This window comes from Ovis canadensis, chromosome 25 (assembly GCF_042477335.2).
Source record: "Ovis canadensis isolate MfBH-ARS-UI-01 breed Bighorn chromosome 25, ARS-UI_OviCan_v2, whole genome shotgun sequence".
In the NCBI taxonomy this organism is placed as follows: domain Eukaryota; kingdom Metazoa; phylum Chordata; class Mammalia; order Artiodactyla; family Bovidae; genus Ovis; species Ovis canadensis.
In genome coordinates this window covers 21,374,244-21,387,792 of record NC_091269.1, presented here as the reverse complement: position 1 = coordinate 21,387,792, position 13,549 = coordinate 21,374,244, and the positions used below count along the sequence as shown (strand labels likewise).

The 13,549-nt window shown below is 50.2% G+C and overlaps 1 protein-coding gene across 1 annotated transcript in view; it reads left to right on the top strand.

The window, feature by feature from the left end:
* Positions 1–12,108, top strand: part of C25H1orf198 (chromosome 25 C1orf198 homolog) — a 34,996-nt gene extending 22,888 nt beyond the window's left edge. The window contains exons 3-4 of the mRNA XM_069572605.1: positions 5,633–6,178; positions 9,217–12,108. Of these exons, the coding sequence (XP_069428706.1) occupies positions 5,633–6,178; positions 9,217–9,273 (603 nt within the window). The 3' untranslated portion in view covers positions 9,274–12,108. The remainder of the gene's footprint in view (positions 1–5,632; positions 6,179–9,216) is intronic.
* The last annotated feature ends 1,441 nt before the right edge of the window (positions 12,109–13,549 follow it).

Here is a 13,549-nt window from a genome sequence, read left to right as displayed (position 1 = left end):
TTGTCTCAGCAGTTTAGATCTGCCGCGGGCTGCCAAGCCAAACAGTCAGTTTTGGCTGCCTGCACGCTCCTTTCCTGAAATATTACACATTCCTCTCCAGTGAGTGGGACGTAAAAATAGAGCCTGGGCTCAGTTGTGGTCTTTCTGCTTTTAGAACAGACGTGGCCAGCTGAGACCCAGGTCCCCTCATGGGCAGCTGACACCCAGGCTTGGCCCAGCTGGCCTGAGCCCCCCAGGTGCACAGCCCTCGGCTCTCGCCATCACCTGGCAGGTTGCAGGTGGGGTCCTCAGCATCAGGGTGAGGGGAGAGGGCTTCCTGAGTACTCCTACCTCTCCCGTCTCAGCCCTCTTGTGTGAGACTGTGGGCTTGAGTCCCCCATGGGCTTGCTGTCTGAGTTGGGAGCTGTTGACCTTGGGCTGTTTTTTACATGAGGCACCCCATTGCTGGACCCAGTTCAATGTGGCTACCAGGTTCCTGAGAGCTCTTTCTCTGCACCTGGAGAAACTTTTTTCCAGGACGGAGAACATTGCACGAAAGCTCCCTGACTTTCTAGCATTCATCCCAGGCTCTGGAGGTGGTCCCTCTGCTGGCCTGCCAGGTTCCAAGGCTGGGCTGTCCTCTCTTCTCACTGATCAGCTCCAGTGTCAGAAGACCCCCTTTCCTAGCCTCGGGGTGTGGGGAAAGGTGAGGTCAGAGATCTCGCAGGGAGCCTACGGGACAGCACAGTGGCTACACCAGGTCCCTGTAGGGAGTGTCTTACTCATTCTGCTCCTGATAGTGGGCCAGGATGGGGCTCCTCTGACCAAGCAGAAGAGCAGAGCCCAGTAGCCTGCATTTATTGAGCACTTACTATGTGCCAAGTCTGGTCCAGGGAGGTAAGGATAATCATTACTCCATTTTTACTGGAGAAGAAAAGAGCCCAGTTTTGGGTTGGGTCATTGGTGTGTTTGCCCTTTACTGAGAGGAGCAGGTTCCAGGAAGAAGGTGGTTGTGGCTCTGGTTTTGAGCCAGTGAGCAGAAGGCTCTCCTAAAGTGGACCCGGGGCTGGGAGGACATCCCAGGAGAAAGCGCAGGAGACAGGGCAGGCTGAGTCCTGGTCTGGGAGGGAAGGACTGCCCAAGGGCGCTGGAGTCATGGAGCAAAAGCAAGGGTGCCTCCTCTAAAGCACAGAGGGGGCTGCAGTGCAGACGCTGCTTCTGTGTGACCCAGACAACTGTGTCTTTGAAAATGACCAGGAGCTGTTTTTTTACTGTGTCCTGGTCCAGTTTTGCTGGGGTCTTGGAGCCAAGGAAGATGAACTGTAGTTAGGAAAAAAAGGCCCTCTGTCCCTCTTCTTTTTCCTGCCCGCTCCCCGCCCCTCTGCCCAGGCCGCTTCCCAACAGGCACGTTACTTTGTTTTTTATCTTACTGTTATTTTTGTCTGTGCTGAGTGCTCCTTTTTGCACCCGCTTTCTCTAGATGTGGCGAGTGGTGGGCTCCCCTTTGTTGAGGAGTGCCAGCTTGTCATTGCAGAGGCTTCTCTTGTGGAGCACACGCTCTAGGCACATGGACTTGAGTAGCTGCACAGGCTTAGTTGCCCTGCGGCATGTGGAATCGTCCTGGACCAGGCATTGAACCCATGTCCCCTGCATTGGCAGGTGGATTCTTATCTACTGCACCACCTGGGAAGCCCCCAGGCGTGTGTTTTCAACACAAACCACAAACCTTTGCCTTCTGGGGCGAGAAGTAGGAAAAAAAGAGACCCTCACCAGTGTAGCTGATCAAGGAAGACTGTTTCTTAAAAGGGGGGCTATGTAATCATAATTCTATTTGCAGAATGGAAAACAACAAATGCCTGGTTAAAAAAGAAAAGACTTCGAAGCTGAATTATATTAGAACTTTATTTCTTCTGTAAGTTCTTATTTTTCCCATTTTCACCTTAGAGCGCCCCAAACCAGGTAGCCACCCCAGTTCAGCATGGCCCCCTCTTCTACCCAGATGTCACCCTCCCCCGAGGAGCTGTCACGAGGGCTCTGGTGGCCCAAAGAGCCACGGAAGCCTCCGTGGTTGTGTTGCAGTTTGTCACGTCCAGCTCAGTGCTGCTTGGGCGTCCCGATGGAGGGCCTGAAGCAGCCCCGGAGCCACTGCGACCCTCCCCAGGGTCATTGGCTTCCCTCCCCAGGGTCCCTGGCTTCCCTCCCCAGGGTCCTTGCCTTGGCCCACTGCTGCCCTCTGAGTAGACTTGTGTTCAGCCCAGGCTTCCAGGCACTTCTCCCCACTGGAGAAATGTTGATCCTAAAAAAGCCTAAAGTTTGATGAACTGCTCAGTATAAGTACTTTTCTTACCCAACAATTTCCAGATCAATCTCAACTCAGTTCTCTCAGTCTCAATTCCAAGCCGTTTATTTTTTTTAGCACTTTGCATATTTAAAGAACTCATCATCTCTATGTCCACATTCTCCCAAGATTTTATTGTGGAATTTGGAAATATGTGGGCTTCCCAAGTGGCTCAGCGGTAAAGAATCCGCCTGCAATGTAGGAGACACACGTTCACTCCCTGGGTTGAGAAGATTCCCTGGAGAAGGAAGTGACAACACGCTCCAGTATTCTTGCCTGGAAAATCCCATGGACAGAGGAGCCTGGGGGGCTACAGTCCATGGGGTCTCAAAGAGTTGGACACGACTGAGCGACTGAGCACACACACATGCACGCGTGGAAATATGGAGTATCTGAGAATGATTCCCTCAGAAACCTATAAATCAGATTAGGTTGCTGACATACAGAAATCCTGCTGTATACGAGGATCTCTGGTGTCTCTAAAGACATTGTCCATGGCAGCCACTGGCTTTTTATATGTGATGTGATGCCCAACATAGCTGCAAGCCTAGAATCACTTGCTCCAGGTTGGAAACCCAGCCACATAATCTCTTAATGGACTATCTCTTGGTCTCTTATGTGACCTAGGACAATTTATTCCTTTGCTCCAAACCTCCGTCTTTGTCCTTTGTAGAATAAAAACTTTTTAGATGAAAGACCCATCAAGAAAGGAAACTGTGTCTGGTGAGCCCCGGTACCTGAGCTTTGATGTCATTTCTCGGGTTTTATATCTTACAACCCTGAGCTTCCGCGCAGCCTGCGCTTGTAGCTAGAGCTCCTCGTGGCATCATCTCGAAGGGTGGCCTCCGGCTATCAGAATCTGGGGTTTGAGGAAAAGTCTCAGCCAGAAAGAACATATGCAGCTCCCTGGGTTCCGGTCTCCAGCTTCTGTGGGAAAAGCAGTATTTCCGTCCTTGTCCTGACAAACTTATTGCAATGGTGAGACTCCTGGGAGAGTGCTGTCTATAAAAGCCAGTTTGGAATCGCCATTTGTCAGGTGAAGGTGTGCGCATTAAAGTGACAGAGAGCCATGTTTTAATAGGGAACTAGTGGCTACAGTTGCTACCCTGATGCACAGTGAGCAGCATTAAAAATTGGGGCAGCCCCTGGCAAACAAATTTGGTATGCACCCAAAATCATGATAGAAGAAAGGGTTAAACCTGCTGTAGTCTGGTATTTCACTTCTGGAAATCTATCTGACTAAACGAACTCCAAATGGGGAGAGCTATATATAAGAAGATGTTCGTGGCAGCCTTAATTATAACAGCAAAAATTAGAAGTAGCCAATTGTCTGATAAGAAGAAAGTGGGAAAGTAGATGGTGGGACAGCCGCTGAATGAAATATCTTATGCCCTTTAAAATGAATAGTTACAAAGACCACACCCCACCATTGATGATGGTGCTAAGTGAAAAACAATACCGAAATTATATGCATAGCAGAACTGCAATGTCATAAAACACATATCTGAAAAAGATTACATGAAAATACAAAAAGAAATAGAGATTGTGGGAAGAGGGAAAGTTTATGAATGTTTTTTTCTAACTCCCCAAATTTTAGCATATAGTTTTACTACTTTTATTATTTTTCTTTTAATATTTATTTATTTGGCTGAGACAGGTCTTAGTTGTGGCATGTGGAATCTTTTTAGTTGTAGCCTGTGGGATCTAGTTTCCTGACCAGGGATTGAATCCAGACCCCCTGCGCTGGGATCTTGGGGTCCTAGCCACTAGACTGTCAGAGAAGTCCTGATACCTTTATTTTAAGAAGAAGAAGAAGAAGGGAATGTATGCGAGAGTAGAAGTAGAGAGGAAGAGAGGAATGTCCCAGATTGATTTTATTTATTTATTTTTTTTACGAGTCATCAAGGTAGCAGATTGCTTGCTCTGTAGGACTTGGGAACAGCCTCCAGGGTGCACTACTGTCAGAGGGCTTAGGTTTCCACCCAGTGATTTGTTGGTCATACAGCTCACCCTTGGCCTTCCCAGGTGGTGTGGTGGTAAAGAATCCGCCTGCCAATGCAGGAAACTCAAGAGATGTGGGTTCTGTCCCTGGGGTGGGAAGATCCCCTGGAGGAGGAAATGGCAACCCACTCGAGTATTCTTGCCTGGGAAATCCCACGGAGAGAGGAGCCTGGTGGGCTAGAGTCCATGGGGTTGCAAGGAGTTGGACGCGACTGAGTACGCCCAGCTCAGTCCTACGGCTTTTAGTGGTTAGCAGTGTCAGAATAAGGCAGTGTCTGGGGGGCACTTGGATGTGGGGTATGGCCCTGTCCTCGGGGGTTCCCCACCTAACAGGACCAGGATCGGCTGAGGGCAGCAGGGCAATGCTGAGGAAGGCGCAGGAGAGGCAGCCTGTCTTGTCAGCAGATGCCACAGGCTGGGGACCTCCAGTAACAGACGTTCACTCCCCACAGTTCTGGGGCTAGAGGTCCAAGGTCACAGTGCCAGCAGGTTGGTCCTGGAGAGACTCCTCTTCCTGATTTGCAGACGGCTGTCTTCTCACTGTGTCCTTAGGCGTTAGAAAGTGAGCATCTCTCTGTCTTTTCTTACAAGGGCACTAATCCTGTCATGAGGGCTCTACCCTCATGACCTCACCTAAACCTCTTAAAGGCTTTGTCTCCAAATACTAACTTTGGAAGGTAGCCCTTCGACTTAGGAATTTGAGGCACACAAACATGCGGTCCTTAGCAGGCATGAAGGCAGAGCATGGGACGGAGGGGCGTGGAGAGGGGAGGTGAAATCTTTGTAGCTGCACTGAGGCCTGCCTTTGACTTTCTTGGTTTAGTCCAGGAAAGCAGGGTCTGACTGCTGGATTTTTTTTCATCCTTGCCAGCTGTCATTGATCAGGAAGGAAGAGGCCTGGGAGGTGGGGACTTGGTTTTGGGTTTGGATCCTCACTGCAGTGGTCTATATGCTAACCGTGTGCCCTTCCTTGTTGTTGCCAAGGGGAGAGTCACCCTCCTCAGGAAGGTGTGGGAATCTCTCTTGACGAGCCAGGTGGGTGATCCACTCACCAAGCAGAGGCCTTAGTCGTCAGTCAGAGGCAGGAGTCTCAGATGTTTGTAGCATCCAGAGTGAAGGGCCCTGCTCTCAAAGCTTCCTCCGTGTCAGAGATGTGATGGCAGCCCTGCAGATCACTGCTGAGGACAGACAGACGGTCCCAGCAGAGGGACAGCAGGCGGGCGGCTGCTCCTGCAGAGATGTTTGGGCCGGCATACCCGTTCTGTTGACTGAAGGTGTTGCTGTACTTCTCCTCCCCTCCCCCCACCCCGCTAGAGTCAGATGGAGTTCAGCATCTCCTCCTTATCCATCCAAGAGCCAAGCTGCAGCACCGCCGGCGAGCCCAGGCCACCATCCAAAGCTCCTCAGGGTTTGCAGGTCCTCCGGCCCCCGCAGGGCAGCAAGTCCTCCAGCCTGGATGCCCTGGGTCCTGCCTGGAAGGAAGAGGAGGCATCCTTCTGGAAGATCAACGCAGAGCGGTCCCGTGGGGAGGGCCCCGAGGCCGAGTTCCAGTCGCTGACCCCCAGCCAGATCAAGTCTATGGAGAAAGGGGAGAAGGTCCTGCCGGCCTGTTACCGGCAGGAGCCCGCACCAAAGGCCAGGGAGGCAAAGGCGGAGAAGCCCAGCCCCCTCCGCCAGGAGCAGCGGGCCGCTCCCGGCGTCAGCGCGGAGTGCGAGAGGCCCCAGCCCGCCCAGGCCTGCGCCAGCCCCCCAGGCGAAGCCGGCCCCTCCGGGCCCGTGGGAAAGCCCGTCTCTCCCGAGGCCATGGAGGCTGCGGAGGACATGGAGGATGCTCTGTTCCTGGAACCCGTGCCTGTACAGGTGGGTGTCTGGCTTCAGCCAGGGTCTCACTGCTGAAGGGATGAGGGCTGCCTCACAGGGGCGGGCGGGTGGGCCACAGATGTCCATGCCTTCTTCCTCTGCCATCCCTCGGCAGCCTGCTGGGTTGTCACTCAGCTCGGCAACCAACAGACATGCAGGAAACGTGTTCAGTGCGCCTGTCTGGGTGCCATGACTCGTCTGCCTGCTATGTGGTTGTGTCTCAGATGCCCCCTGCCCTTCCCTGCTTGTGTGAGGGCAGGTAATGGAGGATCATGGGGCCAATGAGCAGAGGACTCAAGGGGGAAGCTGGCAGTGTGGGTGGGGTTTGACTGCCAGCTCTATGCATGGGCCTGCAAGGCTGGGCTGCTCTGTGGGTGAGGAAGGGAGCTGCAGGTGTCCTGGGGACACAGTGGGAAGCAGGCAGGACCCCCAAACCTCCACCAGGAGCAGCTGTGCCTTTTTGCAGATCACAGGAGACTCGCTTCCGTAGTGATGGGCAGCTTCTCGTTTCCAAGCAAAACAGAGTTAGGTGTCCCAAGTGGAGTCCTAAGGAAAGGACTTCTTTCCGGGGATGCAGGAGAAGGAAAAGAAAGATCTGAGAGTCCCACTGCCGAGGTGCAGTGAGTCGTGAAGAAAGGGCCCTGTAAGAGAACAGGCGGCGCGACTGTCTTCTCCACGTCTCCCTGTGTGTGGAGCCCTGAGTGTGAGCTGCCCTGCACTACTGGAGAAAATGCAGCCAAGAGGAAGTGTTTGCTTAGGACTTTAAACAGAGCTAGTGTTGAAGGATCACCCAAATCCAAAATAAGTAAGTGTCTGTGTGTGCACGGAAAGTCGTTTCAGTCGTGTCTGACTCTCTGCAACCCCATGGACTGTAACCCGCCAGGCTCCTCTGTCCATGGGATTCTCCAGGCAAGAATACTGGAGTGGGTTGCCATGCCCTCCTCCAGGGGATCTTCCCCACCCAGGGGATCTTCCCGACCCAAGGATTGAACCCACATCTCCTGTGGCTCCTGCATTGCAGGCGGATTCTTCACTGTTGAGCCACCAGTTCAGTTCAGTCGGTCAGTCATGTCCGACTCTTTGTGATCCCATGAATTGCAGCATGCCAGGCCTCCCTGTCCATCACTAACTCCCGGAGTTCACTCAAACTCACGTCCATCGAGTCGGTGATGCCATCCAGCCATCTCATCCTCTGTCGTCCCCTTCTCCTGCCCCCAATCCCTCCCAGCATCAGAGTCTTTTCCAGTGAGTCAACTCTTCGCATGAGGTGGCCAAAGTACTGGAGTTTCAGCTTTAGCATCATTCCTTCCAAAGAACACCCAGGACTGATCTCCTTTAGAATGGACTGGTTGGATCTCCTTGCAGTCCAAGGGACTCTCAAGAGTCTTCTCCACACCACAGTTCAAAAGCATCAATTTTTCAGCACTCAGCTTTCTTCACAGTCCAACTCTCACATCCATACATGACCACTGGAAAAACCATAGCCTTGACTAGACGGACCTTTGTTGGCAAAGTAATGTCTCTGCTTTTGAATATGCTATCTAGGTTGGTCATAACTTTCCTTCCAAGGAGTAAGCGTCTTTTAATTTCATGAGGCACCAGGGAAGCCCAAATAAACAGATAGTGGTATTTCAGAGGGAGGCTGTGGTTTTGAGACATTGTTTTATAATGAACAAAGAGATACTTGGACAAGGCATATCTGAGAACAATTTCTGGGGGAAGATGGTGGCCTACTTGTGGACCTGGGTGAGGCGATGAGCAAGGCATTGTTCATGGAGATGGACGGCGCTTCCCAGAGCTTTACTGCTTCCTGACCTTCAGAGCTTTTCTGGATGGGCTGCAGTGCTTGCTTAGCTCTAGGGAGGCACAGGGAGGACGGCCATGGGGTGATGGAGGCCCCCAGGTCCCCCAGGAGCACCGCCTTGTGATGCTGGCCCTGAGGCTGGCTTCCTGCCCAGTGGCTCCCTCTCACAGACTCAGGCAGCCCACTGCTCTCTTGAGTCTGCAGTGGGGTCTTCCTCTGAGGGAAGCATTTATGTAAGTTATGTGAGAATCTTAATTGTAAAGAGATACAGGAAAGTGTGTGTGGGGTGGGGTGGAATGTGGGACAGAGCCCATGAAATCCTCGGAAAGAGCTGATTTCTGACTGCAGAGCACAGTGAAATGCTGCTGCGCTGAGAACACTGGTAGGAAACCAGAAAGAGGAATGTATGCCTGCACCCCTTTGGCGTTTCAAGCTCTGGCTCAACCTAGGGGCAGTGAAGGCCTGAGACCTGCCTCAGGGGAGCTGCTTAGCCCATTGCCTCTGTTGCCTCTGTGGCGGTGCCTTCCATCGGCAGCATGTGGAGGGCGCAGACGCAAGGCTCCCTTGCCCAGGAAGGCTGCAGCCACCAGGTAAACATGAACTTGTGTTAGACCTAGCAGAAGGGTCTCTCAGGTGGCTGGCGGAAGCCTGTGGAAGTGTGTCTGAGTCAGCTCACAGATGGCCCTTTAAACCAACCCCATGTCCTGTAAGTGGGCAGTCTGTGACCTGAAGAATGGTCCTGGGTCAGGGAAAATCACTCCAGAAGCTGCCGCATAATCTGAAAGAAAGAAGTTTTACATCTTTCTCTGTGTTTTTCACTCCCTCAACTTGGTGACTTGTTTTGTCTGTCACTGTGTATGTGTGTTTCGTATCCGAAAGACTACCTTCCTAACTTGTTCTCTTACTGCATGGGTGACTAAATTTAAACATGCCCCTCATTCAGAAATAGAAAAGATACATTTTTCTCCTTTTCTCTCCAGGTGGGGTCTACAGGCTGCCCTCAGACATGCCTGGGGACAGAAAGGGATACGTGTTGGATCCTGGCAGAGTTTGGCTTGCACTGAGCTTTATTTAATTTTCTGGTTCCCAGCAGTGAGGCAAATTGAGGTCAGGGAGCCTCTGAGACGAAGTACTCTCTTTCATTTGGGTCATTTTAAATGAGATGCTGTTTTTAGATTGTGCTGACTTGAAAAAGGCCTCATGCCTTACTTTGGTGTTTTTGTCCCTTCTACAGGTCAGCTCAAGTAATGTCATCTTGAAGACAGGATTTGATTTTCTGGACAACTGGTAAAGTGGATTAGACAGAACAAACAAACCAAGAATCCCCAAGTATTTTCCAAAGTGGTGTGGTGAAGGGGGAGATTAAACATAAGGGCAGGATTCCCACTCTTTCCAGAATCATTTGGATGCTGGTAAATGTTGCCTTGGCCAGCTCTCCAGATTTTTCCCTTTTTGGTAAGACCAGATATCTGTGCTATTTTCAACAATTTGATAACAAATTTTACATCTGGAATTTTTAAAAACTCTTAGGAATTCAGTGCTCTAGCTCCACCCAATTTTCCCCCTCCTTCGAGAAAGAGTTTCCTCAACCATGTCACAAAATTCATAGAGTGATTCCCACCTCCTCTCTGTCCCCACCCTTTTAAAAATGCATGGGGCTCCTTTGACGGGTGGCTGTTGAGGATGTTCTCAGTAGTCATGGCACTGGGCGCCCGCTGTGACCACAGGGAGACCTGCCTGCCCCTGAAGTCCATACCCACAGCCCCAGCTGTCCGGCTTCCCGCGCGGAAGCCACGCCTCTTCCTCTGCGGAAGCCACGCCTCTTCCTCTGCGGAAGCCACGCCTCTGTATCATGTGCCACCCTTCACTCACTTCACTTCCAGGAAACGGATCATGGGCACGTGGCAGGGTCATCTTTAAACTGCCTGCCATGCTACTTACTCAGACTCTTCATCTTTGTTTAACAAGTTGCATGTTTTAAAGTTTTGTATTAACTTTACATGATTTTGTATCTAGATTTAGCAGTTATAGGGCTACCGCTTTTCTTGGGTTTGTACCAGTGTCCCCTTGGAAGTTCTTTGCTACTTTCCTGACCTTTTAGGTATTTTCTGTCCTGGGCATCTGCAGCAGTCAGGGCAGATGACAGGCATTGCTGGAAGACCAGGCTTTTCTGATTAGTTGCTTTGGAACCTTCTGGTGTGAAGCTGGCAGGGGCAGCGTATGTCTTTCATCCCAAGGACTGGTCAAGCTGTGTCACGATGGACCCTCCCTCAATCCTGACCACCGACGGAAGTGGAGTCGTTTCTGCATGGCCCCAGCGGCGCCCCCTGGAGACCTTCGTGGTCAGGGCAACAGCATCTCCTGAAGGTGGACTCGGCTGACTGCTGTGGTCTCTGCTGCTGGGGAGGTAGGGAGCGGGGCAGGTTAGGACAGCTCTGAGCCTACGCAGAAGGACGAGGTGTCCTCCACCCAAGATGGGATGGCGTAAGGTCAGAGGAGAGCCCCTGCTCAGTGACTCCCAAGTGGTGTGCGCCTGTGATCCATGCCCTGGTGTGATCTCCACGTTGCCTCTCACTGTGTTCTCACCTGACGCCTTAATCCCTGCAAATCCTGCCAGTGAGCACCTGGTTTCAGTATCAAAGTGTGTCTTTTTAAAATGCCTTTCTGTTTCATATGACATTCTGAAATGATTTTTAGAATATTTTACCTTGCTCTAAGGTAAAGCACATGGCAACTTTTTTCCCAGAAAGTTTCTGCCAAAACTGTGGCCTGGCCAGCTTTTGGTTTGGTTTCTGCCAATTGCATTATGTCCCTAAACTTCATTTGGCTCCTTGGGGTCTCGAGTTTGACCTTCCTCCTCTGGTGACTGACTGTACTGTGGTGAACACAAGTTCTTTCTGCCCTGTTTAAGTAGAGTTGAAACACTGAAGGGAAAAAGATTCCTAGCATGGTGATGAGGGGGAAAGAATCCTAGAAATCCTAGCTGGAATTGCACAGCTGGGTACCAGCCCTGCAGGTCAGCCACTGAGCTTCAGAGCTGGGCTTGCCGCCTGTCTCCACTTCCAGCTTTGAGCGCAGTGGACTGTCTTAGAAACCATGCTTGAAAGCAGGGTCTGCTTAAGAAAAAAAGATGTCCAGAAGTTGCATTCCTTAGTGTTGGCATATCAAGAAAGAAGGATCTGTGTCCTGGCACAGTCAGCCAAGGTGATCAATCTGTTCGAGAGAGAACTCTTAATTTCTTTTCCTCTTTCTCATAAAACCCAATATTCCTATCCAGTTCTCCTGGTAGCTGAGGGGATTTGGGGATTATTGAAAGGTTCCGCCTCTTTTATCATCATCTGGGGTCCAGTGCCCGGTGGTATTCAGGTCTCTGTAACAATGTCTAAAGTTTCATAAAGGTACAGCCTCCTGAAATTAAATGTAAAGTCACAGTTTGGGAAATCATAGCAGGAGTTCTGCAATTGTATTGCTTTGCTTTGCCAAGTAATAAAACTTGAGAGGGAGCAGTGATGGCCTGGAGGATGCATGCTCATGGGTCACCATCCTGCCTGAACTACGATTCTCCCCTTAACCCTGGGCAATCCATGTTAAGATGATGCCTTTCACCTTCCTCCTGGGAAGTCTATGTTTGGTATGTCCAAGTAAGGGAAAATTAAACTCACGTTTGCCACCTTTTTTTTTTTTTTTTTTTGCCCCATATCAAGATGGCATTTCTAAAACCAGACATTTGTATTATTGTAAAAACTCACACTTTTCAGTTGAAGCCTAGTGTGGTTTTGCATCCTTTCTCCTTCATCCTGGCCACTCCATTGTCTGCTCCTGAGTTTGAGCTCAAGGATCCAAGTGTCTTGCTTTGGGTGACTGTAACTGCAAAATCTCCACCAGGAAGTTAGAAACCAGTCTCAGTTCTTTCACTTGGGATCCTTTCCCACTTCTGCCCTCTAGGTTTAGGGGTTCCACCTGCTGTGGGAACAGTGGGGCATGGCACCCAGCCCCATTGCACCCCCGTGGGTGTCAGAACAGCCTCTTCTTTGATACATTTTCAAAAATGAAGAATTCTTACTGACTACTTGTAACTCGGTTGTATTTTGTATTAACAGCCTTTAATAAAGCCATTTAAAATTTGTTCAGTGTGTCTCTTTGGGACCTCTGCTGGAGTTAGAAAGCCTGCTAGGATGATTGCTGTTGAACCCAGAGGGGAATAAAAGGATTCATACTTGTTAAAACCAGCTTGAAACTTTGCTTCAGCAGGCCCGCTTTGCACAGTCCTGCCTGGGCCCTGCAGGTTAGTGGGAAGCAGTAGCCAAGGTGCACAGCCTCCAGCAGAAGAGGTGGGCTGTACCCCAGAGAGCTCTCATACGGCCCTCCTGTGCCAACCCAGGGCATGTCTTTCCAAGACAAGCTGATGGCATCGAGTGAGTGACTCAGAAGGGCAGATACCATCTCCCCAAAAGCTTTTGCCTCGAATGTGATCGAACCTGATTTTTCTTGAAAGAAATAAAAACGTGGCTCGTGAATTCTATTTTGTTCATTAAGGTGCAGATGGTAGGTTACCAGTTGTAGACTGACAGAATGTTTAGATGTCAGTTTTAAAAACAAATACCCTCTTAGTACCATTTTTCTAGATACCATATATATGTGTTAATCTATGATATTTGTTTTCTCTTGACTAACTCTGTATAACAGGCTCTGGGTTCATCCACCTCCTACTTGCAGGGCAGGAGCAGAGAAGCAGACATAGGGAACAGATTTGTGGGCACTGCAGGCTAAGGAGAGGGTGGGACGAATTGATTGAGTAGCACTGAAACATATACATCACCATATGTAAAGCAGATAGCTAGTGGGAAGTTGCTGTATAGCATAGGGATCTCAACCCAGTCCTCTGTGACAACCTAGAGGGGTGAGATGGGGTGTGGGGTGGGAGGGAGCTTCAAGAGGGAGGGGACATATGTATACCTATGGCTGATTCACATTCCTGTATGGCAGAAACCAACACAACATTGTAAAACAATTATTCTCCAATTAAAAATTAAAAAATCCTAATACCCTCTCAAGAAAATGGGGGTTCCAGGTGTCAGGCTTATAAGTTATCATGCACGGTGGGGCCTTGCTGACCACAGATTTTTGGGTGAGCAAGTGATTGTACTTGCTGACTCTTTGGTATTACAGTGATTTGATGAGGTGTGTGGACCAGCAAGTGTATGTATGAGAAGAGGCAAAGTAGGTTTCCCCTAGGTTTGGTAACCTTTATGATAGCTCAATATATGGAAACAACATAGCTACCAAAGGAAATGAAAGTGTTTCTGTGCAAGAGGGAGCCATTAGCACAGACACAAAATATATCTGGGTGTATTCAACACTTCGCAGCCTGGAGGAAAGATGTTGAATCTGGGGGACAAGAATGTTCTCGGTTGTGGGGTGGGGGTATTCACAGGGGCTTGTCTAGAAATTTTCATTAGTCTGATCATACGCTTATATGTAATCTGATGAACTTACAGGTGCCTTGATCCCAAAGGTTGGGGGGGCGCACCATAGGAGGGAGGCAGTGATTCTGAATCCCACCAAGA